The sequence below is a fragment of the Callithrix jacchus genome, chromosome 19 (assembly GCF_049354715.1).
Source record: "Callithrix jacchus isolate 240 chromosome 19, calJac240_pri, whole genome shotgun sequence".
Taxonomy (NCBI): domain Eukaryota; kingdom Metazoa; phylum Chordata; class Mammalia; order Primates; family Cebidae; genus Callithrix; species Callithrix jacchus.
In genome coordinates this window covers 30,747,219-30,771,243 of record NC_133520.1, presented here as the reverse complement: position 1 = coordinate 30,771,243, position 24,025 = coordinate 30,747,219, and the positions used below count along the sequence as shown (strand labels likewise).

The following is a 24,025-nucleotide window of genomic DNA, read 5'->3' as shown; positions in this document are numbered from 1 at the left end:
ACTCATCCTTTTACAAGCTACAGTTAGACACAAAAATCAAGGCTCAAATTCAGCCTGACTTGGGAGCCTAGAGCCAAGATCTAGTTTTCATCAGAGCTCCCTGGAGCCAAGGATTCACATCTTTATCTCGGCAGGCAGTCTGGATATCCGCGTTCTTCATCGCGGCAGACTCTTTCAACTAGGCTTTCTATCCAGATCGGCTCCCTCGCTTCCTTGTTTGTCCGCAGGAATGAGAGGAAAAAGAATCTCATTCCAGATGCCCCTTACCTTTCTTCTTCTTCTCCCCTTCGTCATCCTCATTGACCCCCAAGAGAGTAAGGATGATTCCAGTCTGAGAGTTGATACCCACAGCAGTCACCACCATCCTGCCAGAACCTTCCATGACATGGGTGCCTACATGGGAAAGGAGAGGGTTTTTAAATACCTAGACATGATTTGGTATGAAACACAGACTAAGAAGAAAAAAATCATCCTCCTTACCCCATGGATAATGCTGTGCTTAGCACAGTAGGAAAAGGTCAAGGGCTGGGCGCATTTAAAACAGATCAGGCAAATTGTGAGTAAGGAGGAAACCGTATCTAACTGCTTTAGGTAGGCTCTCCCACCCGCTCCCACTCCCACCCCTGCAACGAGCAGAGCCCCTCCAAGGCCCTTATAACACTTGTTTCCTGGAAAACTTCATTTAGGCTGACTGATATCCTTGTATTTCATCCACCAAAATGCTGTTGCCCCAGCTAAACCCCAGGGAAGGAAATGGGACATAGCCAGAAGAGAGACGGGGTCTGGATCCTGTGGTCTGGCTGTTTGCAGGGAGGTAAATGTGAACTTGGGTAGCTGGGGCCTATACCTGAGAGCAACATGGGGTCTTTTTCCAGGTACTTCTTGACATGGTCGGATTCCCCTGTCAGAGAGCTCTCGTCAATCTTCAGATCATTCCCTTGGATCAAGACCCCATCTGCAGGCAGCAGATCACCTAGAGCACAAAGAGGACGTGGGGACAGTGAAGGAGGTAGTAAGAGGAGAGGGACCTGGCTGAGGACAGGGACCTCCAACTCCTTCGACCCCATCTCAGGGCTGCTCCCATGGGCCCTACCTAGAGAGCAATGGCCGAGAGTACATGGAGGGTCTTTATAAGACTTCAGCTCTGTTCACCCTGGGAGAAGACTGCTTTCCAGGCATTATAAATTCAAACTATTATTCATCCCCAACACCTTTCCATGGCCTGAATATCATACACTTTAACCTTAAGACACACAGGGTACAAGCCTGACAATCTTGTGGGAGAGTTTCAGCTAATCCTTTCCGAAATTCCTTCTCCCAACCTCCTTAAACTCTAACTTAGAAGTGAATACAATTTGGGATCTTATCTTCTGAGGTTTTCAGCAATTCCCAGCCCTCTCGTGCCAAAGGATCTACCCCTTAAATAGGGGTGGTGGGGGGCGAGGGGTGAGTACAAGAAATACAGAGCTCTCACCGTATTTGACTTGGGCAATATCACCCACCACAATCTCAGCCACAGGAAGCTGGATGAGTTGACCATTTCGAATGATGGAGAACTTTTGCTCCTGTTCAATGCGGTTCTGCAGCCCTCGGAATTGCTTCTCTTTGCTCCAATCATTAAAGGCAGTCACTAACACCACGATGATCACGGAGAAAAGTATGGCTGCCCCCTCAATCCAGCCGGCTTGTGCCTCGTTTTCATCTTCTGGGGCAGTTGCGGCTTGACCACACACTATCCCAGGAAGGGAGAGAAATAGTCACTGAAGGGCTTTTGTTGACATTGAGGAATAGGAGTAGTGCTTCCACAATCCCCCCGAGATGGCAAGTCAGAAAAAGAGAATAATAGCAAATACAACTGTTGGCTAGAAGAGGATATCAGAGGATAGCAGGATTGAGTACTGTCTTATCACCAGTGTAACTACTCACGTTAATCCAAAAATGCACGTGACTAAATAGTACAAACTATCAAATTTAGGCAAGCCACATGTAAGGTCACACTTATGATTCCCAACATGGTCAGGCTTTCACTGCTACTTCCCAAAAAGCCAGACAATTGGTGGTGGGGGGGCACTTTAAGATGCAGGGTTTTGTTGGTTGGATTAAGGGTAGAGAATTCCTGGTTGGAAGAATAGCTGAGTAGCTACTAGTTGGTTTCCTTTGGAAAGCCCACTCTGGATAACAGGGGGAATGTTTTAAGCTATAACCTGTCAGTCACCAATACTAAGTGCTTTTTGGTGGTGGAAAGGATTACAGGCTCACACCTGTAATCCCGGAACTCTGGGAGGCTGAGGCGGAAAGATTGCTTGATCCCAGGAGTTTGAGACCAACAGGGGCAACATAGTGAGATCTTGTCTCTATGTCACAAAAATTATTAAATAGGCTGGTTTGGGGACATAATAATAAAATTATTTTATTATTAATAAATTATTAAGTGGCTCACACCTGTAACTCCAGCACTTTGGGAGGCCGAGGCAGGTGGATCACCTGAGGTTAGGACACCAGTCTGGCCAACATGGTGAGGCCCTGTCTCTACTAAAAATATAAAAATTAGCCAGACGTGATGGCACCTGTAATCACAGCTACTCAGGAGGCTGAGACATGAAAATTGCTTGAACTCAGGAGGTTGCAGTAAGTCCAGATCAAGCTGCTGCGCTCAGCCTGGGTGACAGAACAAGAATCCATTTAAAAATAATGAATTAATGAATGAACAAATAAATAAATAAATAAATAAATAAATAAATAAAATTTCTTAAAAGGGTAGAAGATTCCTGACATTCTGAAAAAGGATTTAATGGGAGAAAGTGGGTGGGGGGTGGGGTGGGGAGGAACCCTTGGAATAAGGATGAGTTGGAAGAATAGCTTAGTAGCTGCTGGTTGGTTTCCTTTGGAAAGGCCACTCTGGATAATAGGGGAATGTTTTAAGCTATAACCTGTCAGCCACATAACCTGTTTTAAGTGCTTTTTGCTGGTGGTGGAAAGAACCCAGAATCAGAGTCACACTGAGCTGTTTAGGACACTCACGTTCATTTTCTTCGCCAGCTGGGCGATAAAAAGACAGGACCAGGGAGATGATGGCTGCAATCTCCAGGATGATGAGTGTGACATCTTGAAGGGCTTCCCACACTAATTCTAAGAAGGTCTTGGGCTTTTTGGGAGGGATCACGTTGTGTCCAAACACCTGCCTACGTTTCTCCAGATCTGCAGGGTTCCCTGATAGACCTGAAAAAGAGATAGGAGTGGATGAATACATGCAGAAAAAATGGAAAATGATAAAAGGCAGTTTTGAAGTGGCAATGAGCCATTACACTCTAGCCTGGGCAACAGAGACACTGTCTCAAAAATAAATAAAATAAATAAAAAGGCCAGGCATGGTGACTCACACCTGTAATTCTAGCACTTTGGGAGGCCAAGGTGGGTAGATCACTTAAGTTTAGGAGTTTGAGACCAGCCTGGGCAACATGGTGAAACCTTGTCTCCACAGAAGAGACAAAAATTAGCCAGGCATGGTGTGGTATACCTGTAGTCACAGCTACTCAGGGGGCTGAGGTGGGAGGATTGTTTTGAGCTCAGGAGATTGAGGCTGCAGCGAGCCGTGATCATGTCACTGCGTTCCAGCCTGAGCAGCAAAGTGAGACCTTATCTCAAAAATTAAATAATTTAATAAATAAATAGATAAAAAAGATCCCCTTCTTCGTGATTCACACAAGTATGAGATTCAGTTAGAGACAACCAATCTGCCCAGGACTCAGAGAAGGTGGAACTTTCAGTCTAAAATGGGCAAAATGAAACTGGTCTGCCATGGGACCACTCACTTATCTTAATAACAAGTATAAGCTGGATAAATTCTTAACCAGACATAAAATCTCATCTGCTACTGATTGAGTATGCTCCAGGCCCCAGCTCTGAGAACGTAAATATTAAAGTGGTTCTTGGGATTCACACAGAACTTTTATGTCACATTAACAGGTAAATGCTAGGGTGATTTAAATGCAGAGTGAGCTGCCATCCATTGGCTCACACACAAAGGCCAGGAAGAACAAGCTCCTTGCTCAAGGTCATGCAAGATGGAGACAGAGCATCATCACATCATCACACATGTCCTGATTCCAAGATCCAGGAGCTTTAGGAGAGCATCAGAGCAGTCTTTGAGACTATAACTTGTGGGCATCCCCTTTAAGCACATGTGCCCCTCCCTTTCTATCACACACATGTACACACCTGTGTGCGTATGTGCATGTGCATGTACACAAACATACACAGAGGCACAGACACATACCACTGAAAGGTACTACCATTCTATTAAGGACTAAGTAACTACTAAGAGAAGTATTACTACCCAGGTTGAATATACAGAGAATGAGAAGGCTGGCATGGTGGCTCACGCCTGTAATCCCAATACTTTGGAAGGCTGAGATGGGTGGTTCACGAGGTCAGGAGTTTGAGACCAGCCTGGCCAACATAGTGAAAACCCATCTCTATTAAAAATACAAAAAACATAGCTGGGTGTGGTGGTGGATGCTTGTAATCCCAGCTACTTGGGAGGCTGAGGCAGGAGAATGGCTTGAACCCGGGAGGCGGAGGTTGCAGTGAGCCGAGGTTGTGTCACTGCTTTCCAGCCTGGGCAACAGTGCAAGACTTCATCTCAAAAAAAATAAACAAAGAGAGAGAGAATAAGAAAGGTGAGGCCACAAAGTTTTCAGACACTACACAGTACTTGGTTACCAGCATCCTCCCACCAACATATGTATGCTTACATACCTTACATAAGTGTGTACATATACCTCGTACCACACACACCACATCCACACAGACACATACACACCACACACTTGGGAGGATGAGGTAGGAGAATGGCCACACACCACATACACAATATACAGACACAAACACACCAAACACAAACCACATACACAATACATACCACACAGATACATGACACATACACACACACACAGACCACATGCCACATACATACCACACATAACACAGACAACAAACATATACACACACATACTCTCTAGGCACTCTCCCAGAGGGCCAAGAGGTAGGCAGAATTATGCTCAGTGCTTTCCTTATATTTGGGTCCTTTCACGGGTGCCCAGGGGGCTACTCTTTAAGGGAAGAGGGGAAATCCTACTGTGGTGATTAATGAGTTGGTATTCACCAAGCTGTTCACACGCTGAAGCATATTAGTCCTGGTTTTGGCACTGGAAGTTGTTGGCGGCTGTTTGAAGGGTTTCCCACAGGCAGGGTGGGGCGACTTTTGTCTTGGAATAAGGTTAGCAACTGAGGAGGGTCAGAATCAGAGAAAGGGAAATTCAACCAAGCTCCACAGAGAGAATAAGGAGAAGTGGATGACGGGGCTGCAGGGACAAAATGGAGGCAAAGGACTTGGATGCCAGAGGCCTTCTTTACACTTCAGTCAATGTGAAGGCTATTCTGCTGCTGAGGAAGGAATGCAGACATAGTATGAAGGCAAATGTCTATTCTCCATCTTCACTGAATGGAACCCAGGAGTGGGCCGGGTGTGGTGGCTCATGCCTGCAATCCCAATACTGTGGGAGGCTGAGGTAGGCAGGTCACCTGAGGTCAGGAGTTTGAGACCAGCCTGGCCAACATGGGAAACCCTGTCTCTGTTAAAAATACAAAAATTAGCCAGGTGTGGTGGTGCGTGCCTGTAATCCCAGCTACTCGGGAGGCAGAGGCAGGAGAATCGTCTGAATCTGGAAGGCAGAGGTTGCAGTGAGCTGAGATGGCGCCACTACACTCCAGCCTGGGTGACACAGAGAGACTCTGTCTCAAACAAAACAAAACAAAACAAAAAACCCAGGAGTGTTACCTTAAGTGTCAGAGGAGAGAGATTTGGGTTAGGACCTGAGAAGGACATCTGGACAGATAAAGATTTTGAAAATGGGAAAATAGGTACCCAAGGGAGTATTATTTGCAGAGTTTGAGATGATCTCCATTTCCCTATCCTATACAACAAAGAGCATCAGGAGACATACTCAAGATACTCATCTGCCTGGAAAGGCAGATGTGGGGAGCAGGAGATGAAAGTCGGGGGAATGAGCTGGCGTTCACACCTGTGAGTTAGGGGTGTGAGGGACCTCTTTTCTTTTTTCGAGATGGAGTTTTGCTCTTGTCGTCCGGGCTGGAGTGCAATGGCACCATCTCGGCTCACTGCAACCTCTGCCTCTTGGGTTCAAACCATTCTCCTGCCTCAGCCTCCATGTTGGTCAGGCTGGTCTTGAACTCCTGACCTCAAGTGATCCACTCAACTCAGCCTCCCAAAGTGCTGGGATCGCAGGTGTAAGCCACTGTGTCTGGCTGAGGGCCCTCTTTTGAGACCACGTTCACTTGCTAGTGCTTATGAGAGAGACACAGGAGCTGATTAGGGAAGCAGTGCCTGATGTCTTATCCAGGGTCTCCTGACTCCCAGTGCCCAAGTACATTACCCTGGCTTTCAGCTGAGCCCCACAGAGCTGTGAGATTTGGCCAAATCTCTAGAAGCAAGTTGGGCTGTTCCCCAGAGGCTCCCGGCCTCCACCAGCCTGAGAAGTCAGGTTCCCAGTAGGAGGGAAACCCAGGGCCTGGGAAAGGAGTGTTCTGGGCAGGGCATCTTTAGTCCCAGACAGGCAGAGGCAGACTTGCCAGGGGGGAAGGGACTTGCTGGTCCTTTCTCCCAGGGAACAGAGATGGCAAGGCTGTGCCAAGTTGGGACTGCTGTGCTGAAGAGCCAGGATTGCTGAAGGGAAGCAGGAGTGCTGGTTATTTGTTAATCTACCTGGGATGCTTCTCGAAGAAGCAGGATTAACAATATAAAGGGAGGAAATGCCCTTTCCTCATTTTCAAAGTTTAGTAGATGATTATGAGGGCAAACCAGGGCATCAGATATTAAAGATCATAAGGTGTACCCCAATAGCCTAATGAAACCCTCCCTCCCAAAAAGAGGGACATATGAGGGGCAGAGAGCAGGGCTACCTGTCCCTCTGTGCTCTCATGCTAATACCCCATCATCATCTTTGATGTCTAGCCCCACATCTCCTATATCATGTAGTCAAGAAATCCTATCAGCTGTACCTTCAAAATATATCTAAAGTCCAATCGCTTTCCATTTTCACTGTTATCATCCTGGTTTAAACCATCATCTCTCATCTGGATTATAGCAATCGTCTTCTAACTGGTCCCCTTGCCTTCATCCTCACTCTGCTGTTTTCAGTCTCTTCTCAATGTATTAGCCAGAATTATCTTTTTCAAGATACAACGCAGTATATGTGATTCATCTGCTCAAAACCTTCTGGCTTTTACTTAGAGTCAAACTAGGTGCCAAGGACTTAATAATGGGCTTCCAGGCCCCTTATGATTCCCCCAGCCCCCCAGTCCTTATCTCCTACTAGTTTCCCCTGTTCACTGTGATCCGGCCCCGCCAGCCTGCTTGCTGTTCCCTGAACACACTAGACATGCGTCACTTCAGGGCCTCTGCACAAGCTGTTCCCTCTGCCCAGATTCCTTCTCGCTGGGGAGGGCTTGTTTCCTTACCTCCTTCAGGTCTTTGTACAAATGTCTTTTTTTTAGTGAGGTCTACCCTGACCACCGTATTTACCTGGCACTCTTGATCCCGCTCATCCTGCTCAATCATTTCCCTCCACAGGTCTTCTCACCTAGCACATAATAGGATGCATTCACTTACTGTTTATCCAGCTCCTCCACAAGGGCAGGACTTTTGTCTTTGTTCCTTGGGCTACAGCACTGCCCGGCACATTGTACACATGCAGATTTGTTGAATGAATTGAATGAATGAGTGAGAACTAAGACTGCTAACATTTAAGTGATTACTATGTGCCAGATGCTTCACCAGGCAGATTCATGCCTTTTCATTCAAGCACCACAACCCCTACATGGTAGCTACTATTAACCTGATTTGACATAGAAGCAAATGAAGGTCTGGCAAGAGTATGACTACTTGAGCTTAGTAAGTGGCAGTGTCTATGCCACCCTGCGGGGGACTGCTGGATGCCAATCTAGATACCGAGGACACTGGGGCATGGAGGCAGCTGCACTCAGCTGAAGCTTCAGTCTAGTGTAGCCACCTTGTCTCAGTTTGCCCAGGACTTGCCAGTTTTTAGTACTGAAGTTTCCCCCTAGGAGCCCCCCTCAGTCCCTGACAAGCAGGGATGGTTGGCCGCCCTACCTCCTTCACCAGGATAGGGTCACATGCTGCTTTCCTCTGCACCTCTAAGCAAGCCAGCGCTGTTGCCATTGTCTACAACTGGGGCGAATTAGTCCTGTCTTTCTTTCCTGGCCTCAGGGATGGTGACATTGCCATCAGGTTCATCAGAGTCCAAACCTATACATTTTATACTCCATAAAACATTCCTTATGGCCCTTTTTGGACCCAAGCATATGAAGTGAGACACACTATGGAAAACATAAAAGATCAGGCCTTGCTCTTGCCTCAACACCCTCAAAGTCACTTATCTGTTTCTTTTTTGCCATTTTCTATCCATCTATGTGTTCCACCTTAAGTCACCCTGAGCTGGTACAATAGCAACCTTAATAAGTCAAGTGGCTGTCTCAGTTCCCAGCATGCCCTGCAGCAGGGAGGGGCAGGTTAAGGCTCTTAGCTGTAGTAGCCTTGGGAATCCTCTCTGACATGTGGTGAGGCATGGGAAAGCCATGTGGGACTGGGAGCTCAGCCAATCCCAGTTTTGGGCTTTCTATTGCAATTCTTTCTGCCCTAGAGAGTCTTTCAGGCCTTGATCTCAGCAGCTATAATTTCACACAAATACTTGTCCAGCCCAGGAAAAGGTTCTAAAAGGCCCTGATCTCTGCAGTGGTTTCTCAGCTACTCACACAACCTCCTGGAGAGGGGAAGGGAAACTTGGCAGGGAGAGAAAGCTGGAAACACAGGAAAAGGGTTTCCCCTAGAAATTCATCAGGAAACTGAGGGGAAATCTTATCCTCAAGAACATGACAGAGAAAGCCCCACCCGGACTGGGATTACTTCTGGCCCTATGAACCAGACTGAACACATGAGCTGGGAGAGGCGGAGAGAATGTTCAGCTGTGAAGTCATCACCCCCACCCCACGCAGGGGAGTTGCATGATGCCTGCCCAGGCTGGGTGGGAACATGGAATAAACAGCAGTGGAACATTTGTGTCTGCCATGAGTCTGCAGAACCTAGGACCTGGTAGAAGTCCAGCCCGGCCCTCAGTGGCCTAGCTCCAGCAGGGAAGGGCAGAGGCACCACTTATCAGAACCAGCTCAGCCCCAGAAAGGGTGGTGCTAAGGTAGACATCAGGAGGGACTTTCCAGCTGTCTGAGTTGTGATACCTTGCCGAAGGAGGCAGAAGAATCTTCTCCCACACAGATAGTACCAGGGAGAATGTTCTCTGGGTTGATTTGAAGGCAGTTATCTTTTGGTACTTGAGAAGAACAGAGAGCAGAACACCTTTTAAGACCATCCTTAAAAACCCTGGATTTGGGCTTGGTTTGGTGGCTCATGCCTATAATCCCAGCACTTTGGAAGGCCAAGGTGGGAGGATAGCTTGAGCTCAGGAGTTCAAGACCAGCCTGGGCAACACAGAAAGATTCTGTCTCTACAAGTAATTAAAAAAAATTAGCGGGACATGATGGCATATATCTGTGGTCCCAGCTACTTGAGAGGTTGAGGCAGGAGGATTGCCTGAGCCCAGGAGGTTGAGGCTACAGTAAGCTGTGATTTTGTTACTGCATTCCAGCCTGGGCAACAGAGCAAGACCTTGTCTCAAAAAAAAAAAAAAAAAAGGTTTACATTAATTAAAAAAAAACCCCAACAACCCTGGATTTGGGGAATAAGGGGGAGGAGTGGCTTAAAATCCAAATAGGGCCATGCAAGACTGAGCCATCTCTGACTAATAAGCAGATGCTACTCTTCCAAGTATACAGGAGTCTCCCTACTTCAGCATCTCCAGTTTAACACACCGCGGCTTGGAGATTTGCTCTCTATCTGCTAGACTTCCGGCTCCTAGAGATAAAGCAGTCGATTCAAGGTCACAGCCAGAGGATGATGAACTTGGGGAACAATGCTGCTTTCCTCCTTCTGGTTAAAAAATCCCTTCTCGGGGTGGGCTGCTTCCTCAGGGCATGATTCCCTTTAACCCACCCCGAGCTTTGCCTTTTTTTGAAAACAGCAACTGTGGCCCAGGGAAAAAAGTCTCCCTAGTGTGCTCCACTTAGCTTTCTGCTCTGCCACTCTGCCACCTTCTGCACTTCATGAATGTGCTTCCATCCAGCGTTATAGTCCCACCTTGGAGCTAAAGAACAAGAATGAAAGCTCCTCTTTCAGTAGATGCAGTATCTGCTTCACCCAGAGGGAATGCTATCTTTCTTCCCACCACCAGCTAATGGTTCAATGCAAAGCAAGAATGAGAAGGTTAAAAACCAAACCAGACCCCCCAAAAATTGCAAGTGTTGCTGCTGAGTTGTCAAAGGAATGGAGCATAAAGAGCCCCAGGAGAGAAAGCAGGAAGGGCTCTCATGTTGGGGAAGCCTTAGCCACTCTCCTCATAAAGACCCCTCTGACCCCAGCTGGGCAGCATTATGCCAGTGAACCCAGAAACCTAGCTCTAGGCAAGGAGGGCTAAATAGAAAAGAACTGGCAGAGCCTGGGTGGGGCTAGGAAGAGAAAGCCCCCAGCCTTCAAGAGGACCGATTCAGCCATAGGCAAGAAACTCAAACCAGACAGGGTCCTACACGCCAAAGCGTATTGAGACATCCAGGATGCCAAGTGGCGTTCCCTGCGGTGAGGGATGGGGAGGGACAGAGGGAGGACACTTTTGGCTTGAGTCTCTCTCACACCTTAAACTAGTTAGTGCCAATACAACTGCCCAAAGTTTTGTGGGCAGAGCGGACCACAGAATGTTAATCTCTGAGGCCAAGCCCAGATCATTGTTATTAGGATCACTTATGTGGCATCCTTAGTAGAGTTGGGGCAAGGATACAGGCAGAGGGAACAAAGAAAGAGGAAAACAGAAGTTATTCTTCTAACGTTAAATGGACAAGCTTCTAAAAACTGATATTCCAGAACAGACTGTAAGCTCTAAAGATAGGGAAGAAAACCTCAAAGAAGCCAGTTGCCCATCTTCCTCTCACATCTGTTCCATTCCATTTTCACTCGCCTAGTCCTCCACATCCCCTAACACTACTGTTCTTTAGAGCAGTGGTCTCTGGCGGGGGACATGCATCCATCTGTTACAGTGTGAGGAAAATATTACACCGTTCTGTATTACCTCACCCACTTCTTCACTTCTCTCTTTTTTTTTTTTGACAGAGCCCCTCTCTGTCGCCCAGGCTGGAGTGCAACGGAGTGATCATGGCTCACGGCAACCTCGGCCTCTAGGATTCAAGCAATTCTTCTGCCTCAGTCTACTGAGTAGCTGGGACTACAGGTGCCCACTGCCACGTCTGGCTAATTTTTGTATTTTTAATAGAGACGGGGTTTCACTGTGTTAGCCAGGATGGTCTTGATCTCCTGACCTTATGATCCGTCCACCTCGGCCTCCCAAAGTGCTGGGATTACAGGCGTGAGACACCGTGTCCAGCCTACCTCATTCATATCTATGTTTGCCTATCTTATTATGTAAATACTAGCATTAGACATGTTAATAATAAGGCAGCAGTCTTGTAGGTGAACATTTGTTTGGGATATGTACTTAGTTTTTTCCAGGTTGGCAATACTACAAGAAATGTCAATCTGCCAAACTGAGGAAGAGCCCAATCCCAGTGTATCTCAGCTTGTGGCAAAAAGGACAATTCTTGGTAAAACATGCCACTGCCACTTTTTCAGTCGGGCGCTGAGTGGGTTTATTGGATCATGTCCGGTGGCTCCGCAGATTATAACAGAGAACATGGTGGCCCGGAGGGAATGGACCTCAATGTTGTCATCGAGAGCAACTGGAATGAGATTGTTGATAACTCTGATGATATGAATTGAAAGGAGTCTCTTCTTCGGGGCAACTATGCTTACGGTTTTGAGAAGCCTTCCGCTATTCAGCAGAGAGCTCTTATTCCCTCTATTAAAGGGTATGATGTGATTGCTCAAGCTCAGTCGGGTACTGGCAAGACAGCCACATTTGCTGTTTCCATCCTGCAACAGTTGGAGATTGAGTTCAAGGAGACCCAAGCACTAGCATTGGCCCCCGCCAGAGAACTGGCTCAACAGATCTAAAAGGTAATTCTGGCACTTGGAGACTATATGGGAGCAACTTGCCGCCTGCATTGGTGGAACAAATGTTCGAAATGAAACGCAAAAACTGCAGGCTGAAGCACCATATATTGTTGTTGGTACACCTGGGAGAGTGGATATGTTAAACAGAAGATATCTTGCTCCAAAATGGATCAAAATGTTTGTTTTGGATGCAGCAGATGAAATGTTGAGTCGTGGGTTTAAGGATCAAATCTATGAGATTTTCCAAAAACTAAATACAAGTATTCAGGTTGTGTTGCTTTCTGCCACAATGCCAAATGACGTGTTGGAAGTGACCAAAATATTCATGAGAGATCCAATTCGAATTCTGGTGAAAAAGGAAGAACTGACCCTTGAAGGAATCAAACAGTTTTATATTAATGTTGAGAGGGAGGAATGGAAGTTGGATACACTTTGTGACTTGTATGAGACACTGACCATTACGCAGGCTGTTATTTTTCTCAATACAAGGCGCAAGGTAGATTGGCTGACAGAAAATGCATGCCAGAGACTTCACAGTTTCCGCTCTGCATGGTGACATGGACAAGAAGGAGAGAGATGTTATCAGCAGGGAATTCTGATCAGGGTCAAGCCGTGCTCTGATAACTACTGGGTTGTTGGCTCGCGGGATTGATGTTCAACAAGTGTCTTTGGTTACAAATTATGATCTATCTGCCAATCGTGAAAACTATATTCACAGGAGTCGATAGCAGCAGTTGATGAGGAGATGGCACTCAGAAATGGCGTTGACGTAATTTAGGACGTGGAATCATAAGCGAAACAGCACACTGTTTGAATAAAGAGCAAAATTGGCAGAGGGGGTCGATTTGGGAGGAAAGGTGAGGCTATAAACTTTGTTACCGAAGAAGACAGGAGGATTTTTCGTGACATTGAGACTTTCTACAATACTACAGTGGAGGAGATGCCCATGAATGTGGCTGATCTGATTTAATTCCTGGGATGAGAGTTTTGGATGCAGTGCTCGCTGTTGCTGAATAGGCGATCACAACGTGCATTGTGCTTCTTTCTTTGGGAATATTTGAATCTTGTCTCAATGCTCATAACGGATCAGAAATACAGATTTTGATAGCAAAGCGACATTAGTGGCGAGCTCTTGTGAGGAAAGTCATTGGATTTATCCTCTTTAGAGTTAGACTGTTGGGGTGGGAATAAAAGATGGGGTCTGTAAAATCTTTCTTTCTTAGAAATTTATTTGCTAGTTCTGTAGAAATGGTTGTATTAGATGTTCTCTATCATTTAATAATATACTTGTGGACTAAAAGATATAAATGCTGTATACAATCAGCCAATTATGTTAAACTAGCATATCTGCCTTGATTGTGTTTGTCATTAGCCTGAGTAGAAAGGCCTTTAACATTTTTTTAGAAAGCATTTGACTGCATTTTGTTTGGTATTGTATTTATTCAATAAAGTATTTAATTAGTGCTAAAAAAAACAAACAAACATGCCACTTCCCTCAAAAGGCACAGTGACCGGAACACAGTTCAGCCCCAGAGACCTTACGGTGATAGGAGATGTTCATCTAAATCCTCACGCTAATAAAACAAAATTGTAATTTGGGTTGGCCAAACACATTTTTCGCCCTCCTCTCATGTGCTCCCCAAGGAATCTCAACTTCCTAAACCCAGTAACTATTCAGTAATTAAGGAAGGCAAAGATGTTTGCATCTTCTGCCAGGAATATTCAGTAGGTGGTAGCAATTATCATAGAGTGTGGCCATGCTAGAGCTTCCCTGGGTGATCCCCAGGTGATACGGGTGTGCCATCTTCAGCTTCTAAGCCCCCTCCCCTCTCCTGCAATGCCTTCAGCTTAGGTCCGAATACTGTGTTCCCATAGACCCTGCTCTTCCTCATCAAAGCCCTATGGCAAGATTTCTGAAACTGCCTTCATTTATATGCATCTTCTTTTAGCCTGTAAGCTCTATGGAAGGAGGGACTGTGCTTATCATGTTCACCCTTGTGTCCCTACCACCTACCAATTATTAAATATTAGTTGCATGTTGTTGAAAAATAATTGGAGGCCCTCAATATCTCATTGTCACACCTTCAACTCTGCAGAGAAGAAAAGAAGTAGAAGGGTACAGAAGGAACATCAAACAGAAAGTTCCACCAACAGTCTTTTAGATTCAAATTCAACAAAAATTGTCTTCAGCCTTTTGAAAGAAGGCCTACAGTTAATAATTTATTGTTTATTCAAGGTTCCCCTTCTCTTCCATTCTGGTCTGGGCCCAGACCTTGCCTTTAAATGCTGGCCTAACTCTTCCTCAGAAAACACCATTCTTCCTCCTAAAAAGGATAGCATAGCTAAGTACCAATGTGGAAGATTCTATTGGGAAAAAAGAATACCTATAACCTCTACCTAGGCTAAAGAATCTCTCACCTAGGACCATTCCTCCCTCCTACATGCAAAAGGGTATTGAGACTAAGGAAAATATGTCTTCTTTCTTCCCCTTGAGCCACAGGTAATTTTCATCCCAAATTCACCAAAGGGTTCTTCCACTCATAAGGCCATGAGATTCCACAGGAAACCACTCAGAGGGTAAATGGCTATCTTCTGGCCTATGCCAACCAAACTGCTTTATTCTTTGGGGATTGGAAAGATTGGTAGAGGTGGGAATGAACAGGGAAAGAAGAGACAATAAAAGGAGCGGGGGGCGGGGGAGGGGGAAAGAAACAAGCAAACGCAGAGGATTCCATTGTGCAAAATGTTTGGGTTTATCCCTCCTGACAAACCCAAGGCAACACAGCTTGCTCAGGAGCTCCAGCCTCACCCCTGCATCTTTGCTTTCGTTTACATACAGCCACAAAGACTAAAATCTTTTTGTACTTAGATGTAAACGTGTGTTCTCCTTTATGTCTCCCTCACTCTTGTTGCCCTAATTTTTCTTCTCTTTTTGGCTGATACTCTCAGCCTTGTTTCTCTTTGCTGCTGAAGGCTGTGTAGCTGAACATCTCCAAGTCTTCTTAAGTGTAATCAACTCTTGGTCACTGGGGCAACTCCTCCTATTCTAACTAGCTCATGTATACTCTAGGAACGCAAGTCGGTATCAAAACACTGGGCTGAGGCTGGGCCTGAGGGCTCATGCCTATAATCCTAGCACTTTGGGAAGCCCAGGTGGGCAGATTGCTTGAGCCCAGGAGTTCAAAACCAACCTGGGCAACATGGAGAGACCCTGTCGCTACAAAAGCAGACAAAAATTAACCAGGCATGGTGGTCCATGCCTGTAGTCCCAGCTACTCAGGAGGCTAAGGTGGGAGGATTGCTTGAGCCGGGTAGGTGGAGGTTGTAGTGAGCCATGATTTTACCACTGCACTCCAGCCTGAGTGACACAGGAAGATCCTGTTTTGAAAAATAAAAATGAAATTGAAAACAACAACAACAAAAATATTGGGTGGGTGGCAGCTCATGCCTGTAATCCCAGCACTTTGGGAGGCTGAGGTAGAGATGGCAAAACTCCACCTTTACCAAAAAAGACAAAAATTAGGTGGGCATGGTAGTGTGCATCTGTGGTTCCAGTTACTTGGGAGGCTGAAGCGGGAGAACTGGTTGAGCCAAGGAAGTGGAGGTTGCAGTGAGCTGAGATTGTGCCACTGCACTCCAGCCTGGGTGACACATGAGACTCCATCCCAAAATAATAATAATATTAATAATGTTTTGCTCTCACCCTCTCTCCAGGCTAAAGGGCTTAAATGACCTGTCTAAGGTCTTACTACCAGGTAGAAAGGGGTGGAATATTTCATGCTTTCTGACTTTTACTACATTAATGCTCTGCTGCCTCTTATGCTAGAGCAGTCACACAGAGACTCAGACGCACAGATAGTGCTGGGACTACAGGCATGAACTACTTCAGCCAGCCAAAGAAGATAACTGTCTCACCTGCATTTAGAATTGTGTCAATCTATGATAACAAAACCATATCATAAACCCCAAGTTCCACAAGTCCCATTAAGAGCTATGGTTTTAAAAAAAATTCTGGGCTGGGCACAGTGGCTCATACCTGTAATCCCAGCATTTTGGGAGGCCAAGGTGGGCAGATCACCTGAGGTCAGGAGTTTGTGAACAACCTGGCTAATATGGTGAAACCCCGTCTCTACTAAAAATACAAAAATTACGGCCAGGTGTGGTGGCTCACGCCTGTAATCCAAGCACTTTGGAGGCCAAGGTGGGCGAATCACCTGAGGTTAGGAATTCAAGACCAGCCTGACTGACATGGTGAAACCCCGTCTTAAAAAAAGAAAAAAAAAATTAGCCAGGTGTGGTGGCGTATACCTGTAATCCCAGCTACTCGGGAGGCTGAGGTAGGAGAATCGCTTGACCTCAGAAGGCAGAGGTTGCGGTGAGCTAAGATTGCGCCACTGCACTCCAGCCTGGGCGATATGAGAAAAACTCCATCTCAAAATAAAAATAAATAAGTAAACAAATAAACAGCTGGGTGTGGTGGCTCACGCCTATAATCCTAGCACTCTGGGAGGCTGAGGTGGGTGGATCACCTGAGGTCAGGAGTTCAAGACCAGCTTGGCCATCATGGTGAAACCCCATCTTGAAAAAAATAAATAAATAAACAAACTTGTTAAAAAAATTCTGTCAATCTATACTAAAGATGCTATCAGTCCATAGAAAACAAAGGAAAAGCATCATATTCTAGGACCCAGTCTCTCTGATCTTCACTTTCACCTTGGTTTCCAACCAGCAGAATTCAAGCACTATGTAAATTTATTTATTTTTTATTTATTTATTTTTTTGAGGTGGAGTCTCACTCTGTCACCCGGCCTGGAGTGTGGTGGCACAATCTCCGCTTACTGCAACCTCTGCCTCCTGGGTTCAAACGATTCTCCTGCCTCAGCCTCCTGAGTAGCTGGGATTATAGGCATGCACAACCATGCCCAGCTAATCTTTTGTAGTTTTAGTAAAGACAGGGTTTCACCATGTTGGTCAGGCTGGTCTTGAGCTCCTGACCTCGGGATCTGCCCGCCTCGGCCTCCCAAAGTGCTGGGATTACAGGTGTGAGCCACTACACCTGGCCTATTTATTGGTCCGTGGAGACTTCCCACAGTGATAAATTACGCTAGGCTGTCAGGCACCTCTGTGTGGCCTTCCACGAACAGGCTGGCTTTTTATAGCATCAGTGTATTGGGGATCTATTCTCTGGCCACCCTAAACAGGTGAGCGTTACCCTGGCCTGGGTAGATACTCCTATGTCATAGCTGTTCTATGTCTCCTTTTCTTACCCCTTTATTCCTCTCACACACTAGGAGGTCAGCATTGGTACTGGGGACTAATAATTACTAATGGAAAGGCTGTTTTCCAATACCCTGTCACCCCAGTTCCAGAAAAAGCCCTATAGTAATGCCTACATTAATACAAACTGGTGAGGCGGAAGAACTGCTTGATTCCAAGCGTTTGAGCCCAGCCTGGGCAACATAGCGAGATCCCCATATATTATAAAGAAAAAGAAAACAAAAAACACCAGGTTGCATACTTGTGATCTAAGGAAGCAGGACATGGCAGCAGACAACGGTGCCAGTGGTCAGAGTCATAGGCTACAGTTCTGGCCAGGGGCTGTAGCAAGGAAAGCACTTGTCATTGGAAGCAGATGAAACCAGGACGGGGAAAGGATCCTCGAGCATTAGCTATGTTTATAACATTTGATATCCAACGTTGACAGAACGCAGAACATATGTTGGCCTTTGGGAATGGAAGCTCTCTGGGAATCAGAAAGTAAACAGTGGCAGCTCTGGGAAGGGATCTAAAAAATTGGAGGAAAGCCTGAATCCTGTGTCAGGAGTTCTCTAGGTTCCAGCTTCTTTGGACTCCTGAGTTCCTGTCTGTGAGAGAGATAGCTGACCAGTGGGAGGAAGAGTAGCATAGGAAAGGAAAAAGAAAGATTCTGTTGAAATTCTGATGGGTGTTTGTAAAGTACTGCATGATCTCAGTGAAGATAAAATTAAGAACAGGCCCTCAGTAGTCAATACGGCTGTAAAAGTAACCAAATAAAGAAATCTAGCTGGCAAGAAGTAGACAGAGCCCAAAGGGCTATCATTAAGGGCTACCATTAGAAGGCAAAGACGGAGACACATGAAAGCAATTAGAGCTTGCCATCTTGCCCAGGTGCTCTTTTTTGTGATTAAGAAGTGAGCAGCCATTCTCAGTGGCTCACACCTGTAATCCCAGTACTTTGGGAGGCTGAGGCAGGTGGATCACCTGAGGTCAGGAGTTTGAGCCCAGCCTGGCCACCATGGTGAAACCTCGTCTCTACTAAAAATACAGAAAACTACCTGGGTGTGGTGTTGGATGCCTGTAGTCCCAGCTACTGGGAAGGCTGAGATAGGAGAATAACTTGAACCAGGGAGGCAGAGGTTGCAGTGAGCCGAGATAGTGCCACTACACTCAAACCTGGGCAACAAGAGAGAAACTCTGTCTCAAAAAAAAAAAAAGTGAGTGAATGAAATGGACAGTACTTGCAGTTACACATGCAGTAACCTCTCCAAATATGACAAACCATTGCCCTCCATAGTGCCCATGTTCTGGCAAGTACTTACAGACACATGAGCTCTGTTTTAATCTGAGAAAACGAATCTATTGAACACCTGATTATAAATATGAACACCGTCCATATATTATTTAATCTCAGTAACTCTATGGGCTAGGCATTATCAACAATATTTTCTTTTCAAAACCACCATCACGAGAATGAACATTATTTTCAAATACAAGAAACGGAAACATACAAGCAGAATTGACGTGGTGAAGTGAGAACACTTATTTTTTTTTCTTCTTATTTGAGCGAAAGGCAAAATCAGATTAAAACAAAAGGTACATGTCACAAGGCAGTCTTCTTTTTATTTTGAGCCCCAGGCTCTGTCGCCCAGGCTGGAGTACAGTGGGCGTACTCTACTCCAACAGACTGAGGGAGGCTGAGTAAACTGTTGAGGGCTACTTAGTTAGTAAATGGTAGAGCTAGTATTTGAACTCAAAGCCTATGAGATGGGAAACCAAATTCTAGAAGTAAAGAGAATAGGTAGGGAAGCTCCCTTAGGTTGTAAAGAAAATAAGTCATAAGCTAGGTATAGATATCTATGTAAAAATCTCTTTCTCTTTTTATCTGAAGAGTCTAGGCTCCAAGTCACTAACTTATAATACAGCTCTGGCAAAGGGTAATAACTTCTTAGAATTGGTGAGAAACGTGATGTGGCCTCTGAGGAAGATTCAGGAATAAGAGACCACATGAGGCTGAAAGCCTCTAATGGACAAGATCTTTGCTCCATCTCATGCCACTCAGCCATGAACTGCCAGAAGCATAGAGCCAAACAAGAATCTGCTACAGAGATGCTAAAACCAGGCAAAACTGGAAAAGCAAGTTTTCTTTTGTTCCTTCTAGATTTTGGTGAGGCAAAATTTACCATGGCACACTGGGCAACTGTGCTGGGTGAGGAAAGCATGAAACTGGATTTTTCATTATCTTTTAAAATCTTTTGGCAGGGTACAGTGGCTCATGCCTGTAATCTCAGCATTTTGGGAGGCTGACATGGGTGGATCATGAGGTCAGGAGATCGAGATCATCCTGGCCAACATGATGAAACCCCATCTCTACTAAAAGACAAAAAAAAATTAGCCAGGTGTGGTTGTGTGTGCCAGTAGTCCCAGCTACTCGGGAAGCTAGGGCAGGGGAATTGCTTGCATCTGGGAGGCAGAGATTGCAGTGAGCTGAGATCGCACGACTGCACTCTAGCCTGGCAAGAGTGAGACTTTGTCTCAAAAAAAAATCTTTTATATTTTAAGAATAAACCCATGAAAAGTGTATCCAGCAGAATTGAAAAAAAAATCACTTATAATTTCGATACAAAACAGTGAGTGATCCAAAGATATGATGGGTACAATTATATACCTTGTGACATCCCATTTCATTTTTTTTTTAATTTAAAATAAATAGAGGCTGGGCATGGTGGCTCACACTTGTGAGCCTCCTCATCACAACACTTTGGGAGGCTGAGGCAGGCAGATCACCTGAGGTCAGGAGTTCAAGACCAGCCTGATCAACACGGTGAAACTCTGTCTTTACTAAAATATAAAAAATTAGTGGTGGTACATACCTGTAGTCCCAGCTACCTGGGAGGCTGAAGCATGGGAATTGCTTGAACCTGGGAGGCAGAGGTTGCAGTGAGCTGAGATCACACCACTGCACTCCAGCTTGGGTGACAGAGCAAGATTCTGTCTCAAAAAAAAAAAAAAAAAAAAATAGAGACGGGGTGTCACTATGTTGCCCAGGCTGGTCTAGAACTCTGGAGCTCAAGTAATCCCCCCACCTCAGCCTGCCAAAATGCTGGGATTAGAGATGTGAGCCACCCTGCTTAGCCTATCATCCCATTTCTAACAGTATACAATAGAGAAGAGCTCAACCGGGCAGTTGGGCTTACTCACTTTTTTGTACCCTTCCTTCCTCCATTCATTACACTGTAAAATCAGTGTACGGAAGAATTAAACTCTTTTGTAATCAAAGGCATAGAGAATAAGGGACTTGATTTTTTTTTTGTTTTGTTTTTTGAGACAGAGTCTCATTCTGTTGCCTAGGCTGGATTCCAGTGGCACGGTCTCAGCTCACTGCAACCTCTGCCTCTCAGGTTCAAGCGATTCTCCAGCCTCAGCCTCCCAAGTAGCTGGGATTACAGACGCCCGCCACCACGCCTGGCTGATTTTTTGCATTTTTAGTAGAGATGGAGTTTCACCATGTTGACCAGGCTGGTCTCGAACTCCTGACCTCAAGTGATCTACCTGCCTCGGGCTCCCAAGGCGCTGGGATTACAGGCGTGAGACACCATGCCTGGTCAGGACTTGATTATTTGCTGACGGCAACATTTATATCATAAACATTTAAAAAATAAATATCCTTCTTTAATTAAAACAAAGCATTGAAAAAAATATGCTTCTTTCTGGACACTGATACAGAAAAAAAAATTCATATCACAAACATTTATAAAATATATATCCTCCTTTCTGGACACTGATACAGAAAAAGGAGAAAAGAGGGGTCAGGAGCAGTGTCTCATGCCTGTAATCCCGGCATTTCGGAGACCAAGGTGGGAAGATCACTTAAGCCCAGGAGTTTGAGATGAGCCTAGGCAACATAGTAAGACCTCATCTCTACAAAAAAAAAAAAAAAAAATCAAAAAAGCTAGCTGGGTGTGGTGGTGTCCACCTGTGGTCTCAGCTACCCAGGAGGCTGAGGTAGGAGCATGGCTTCAGCTCAAGAGGTCGAGGCTGCATAAGCCATGATCATGCCACTGCACTCCAGCCTCGATGAAAGAGTGAGACTCTATCACACTCACACACACACACACACACGTGAAAAAAAGAAAAGAAAAAGAAAGAAACAAAAGAAGAAAGAAAGAGAAAGAAAAGAAAAAGGAGAAAAGAATAATCTTCAGAGAATAGCAGTTTGTAAACATCATCTCTGAGAAAGACATGGCTCTTCACGGCCTCACCTCCTTTCAGTGCTTCAGATGCCATAGTTTTCCCACCAGACAATATACCAGTTGGACCTCCAGAAATGTGCCTTCTCTAAAAAGCTGGGAAAACGATATTTTGAAACACTAGCCACCTTCCTCCAACTCCCCACCCCTGATATGGCCTTTACCTTCCACAGGGGAGGTTTTCAGTCTACTGCAGAGATTCTGTACACCTCCATAGTGGACATTAATCTGGGTCAGTGCATCCCTCGAACGCAGCTCCATGAGCTTCCTCAGTTCCATTACTGTGCAGCCAAAGTCCCCTTCATGGCTTTCGGCCGTCGAGTTGGCCGGCAAGACACGGTCTGATGGGTTCGTCATTTTGCCTGCCGTTACCAAGCCCCTCAACCAGAGAAGATGTAGCGTTTCCCTTCAACTGACCAGTGTCTCTTGCCTTCCTGTCCCAACTTCTTTCTACTTCCTGCTTCTCTGGGGGCCCAGTGAGGGAATAAATCGAATATATCTTGCGCAAAAAGCTTCCAAGTAGCAGTCCCAAGCCTAGATCCTTTCTTCTGTATGAAGTCTGGCAGCGAGAGGAGGAAGAAGATGGGGGAACTGAGTGGAAGGCGGGCTCCGTGTCACGATGATTGGTGTCCCCAGGTGGTGATGGAAGTGGTTGTCCAGGGTAGGTAGGTTCCTAGTTTAGACCAACTTGCCCAGATGAAGGTGTAAACAGGATGTGCATGTTACCATGGCAGCAACCTTAGCACCAACCAGCAACTGTAGTAGTAGAGAGGCTTCAGGAGGAGGAAGAGGAGAGCTTCCTGGATACAGATGACAACTGGATCTCTGGAATAAAGATTCAAAGATAGACAAAAAGAAACCATTAGAGCAGCCACGAGGATCCAACATCTGCAAGGGCAAGAGGTACTCAGTCTAAGCACAAGGGTTTAGGTGACAGTTGAGGTCTGAGCTCAACTGATAGCTGAGGCCTGAGCTCAGAGAGCTGACTCAGGAGAGGCCTGTTCCTCCCTGTGAGGCCCCCGCAGCCTGTAAGCTCCAATGTAGAAAAGTAATTTCAATGCACCCCAATCTTGATGCGTCACCTCTCCCAACCAAGCAACATAAAACCCACAGCTTCAGAAACTTGGAAATAAATGGTTACGATCTCTAATGGCTCGAATGTTTTCCCTGTCTGTTTGAGGGACTTGTGACAGGATTCTTTAGTCTAACCTTATCTATACAATACGAGAAGAGGTCAGAAAAAGGAGTTTTGATCTGAGTGATCTGAAGGGTGGCCTGTCAGTCTGCCATCCTCTCCCACACCCCACACTCTTCCCACTCCCAAGACACACATTTACACACAAGGAAGACAACTTGATAGAAGATGCCAAAATCCTCCGAAACCTCCTGGAGCACTCAGCCTCCAGGTGTACGGAAATTCTGCAGCCTGTTGCAGGTGTCCACTTGGCAGGTACCAAGTTTTGATCTTGAGGCTAAGCTCTACCCTCCTCCAAGAGGCTTTTGGGGAGGAGAGGAAAATGTTTTGGCAGTTGGTGATACAGGGTGAATTTTTTTTTTTTTTTTTTAATGAGGGGGACAGAAGGACCTCTGAGGTGGCAAGATAGAGAGTTTAAAGCCTGAGCATTAAAGTTTCTCTGGAGTGGGAGCGATAAGACACCTCTCAATTCAGATAGAGGACAGGGCACAACAAGGTCACAAGATAGCCTGTGAGTGAGCACCAAAGTCTCAAATCAACTCAATAAAGGCACCAGAGAGAGGCCAGCATTTCTCCCCTCAGAAAGATGCATTACCTCTCATGCATGCTAACTAGGGGGTGGGGTGGACGTATGTGTAGGTGACAATACAGAAGGGTAAAGGTGGGAAGAAAACTTATCCTGAGGCCCCTTGTCAGCTTCAGAGAGGGTCCGCTATGTGTCATGCCGCTGACAGGAGCCACTGCCACACATGAGCCTTTTAAGTGTGAAGGGTTCTTTCTCAGCATAACATGAGAACATGGGGCCCCAGCCCCAGTTTCATAGTCCCCACTGATGACTTCAGTTACCAGGCAGTGGCAGGGAGCTCTGGCCAACCTCTCTGTAATCAATAGACGCCACCCTCACTTCTAGAAGGTGAACAAAGAAGCACAGGAAACATGCAATAAAGGATATGATTCTTTGATCAGTGACCTCCTCCAAAGTCACATGTAGCCAAAGTCTTTGCAGATTCCTGACAATCCTCTTCCCAGAAGCTTTCCATAGGGATGCAGGTTGATTTATTATACTCCTCCCTCTCCCAATTTGCCCTTTGCCACCTCCTCCTCCCCTGCTGCCCA

General features: G+C 45.8%; 1 protein-coding gene and 1 pseudogene across 15 annotated transcripts in view; one reads left to right on the top strand and one right to left on the bottom strand.

Annotated features, from left to right (window-relative positions):
• ATP2B4 (ATPase plasma membrane Ca2+ transporting 4) overlaps nucleotides 1-24,025 on the bottom strand; it is a 120,679-nt gene that overhangs the window by 42,296 nt on the left and 54,358 nt on the right. For all 15 annotated transcript variants that reach the window (XM_002760669.6, XM_002760667.5, XM_035281133.3 and 12 more), the window contains 5 exons: nucleotides 21,879-22,539; nucleotides 3,022-3,219; nucleotides 1,475-1,732; nucleotides 848-973; nucleotides 268-393 (listed from right to left, as the gene is read on the bottom strand). In XM_002760669.6, coding sequence (XP_002760715.1) covers nucleotides 268-393; nucleotides 848-973; nucleotides 1,475-1,732; nucleotides 3,022-3,219; nucleotides 21,879-22,071 — 901 coding nt within the window. In that variant the 5' untranslated portion in view covers nucleotides 22,072-22,539. The remainder of the gene's footprint in view (nucleotides 1-267; nucleotides 394-847; nucleotides 974-1,474; nucleotides 1,733-3,021; nucleotides 3,220-21,878; nucleotides 22,540-24,025) is intronic.
• Nucleotides 11,855-13,078, top strand: LOC118149533 (eukaryotic initiation factor 4A-II pseudogene; annotated as a pseudogene).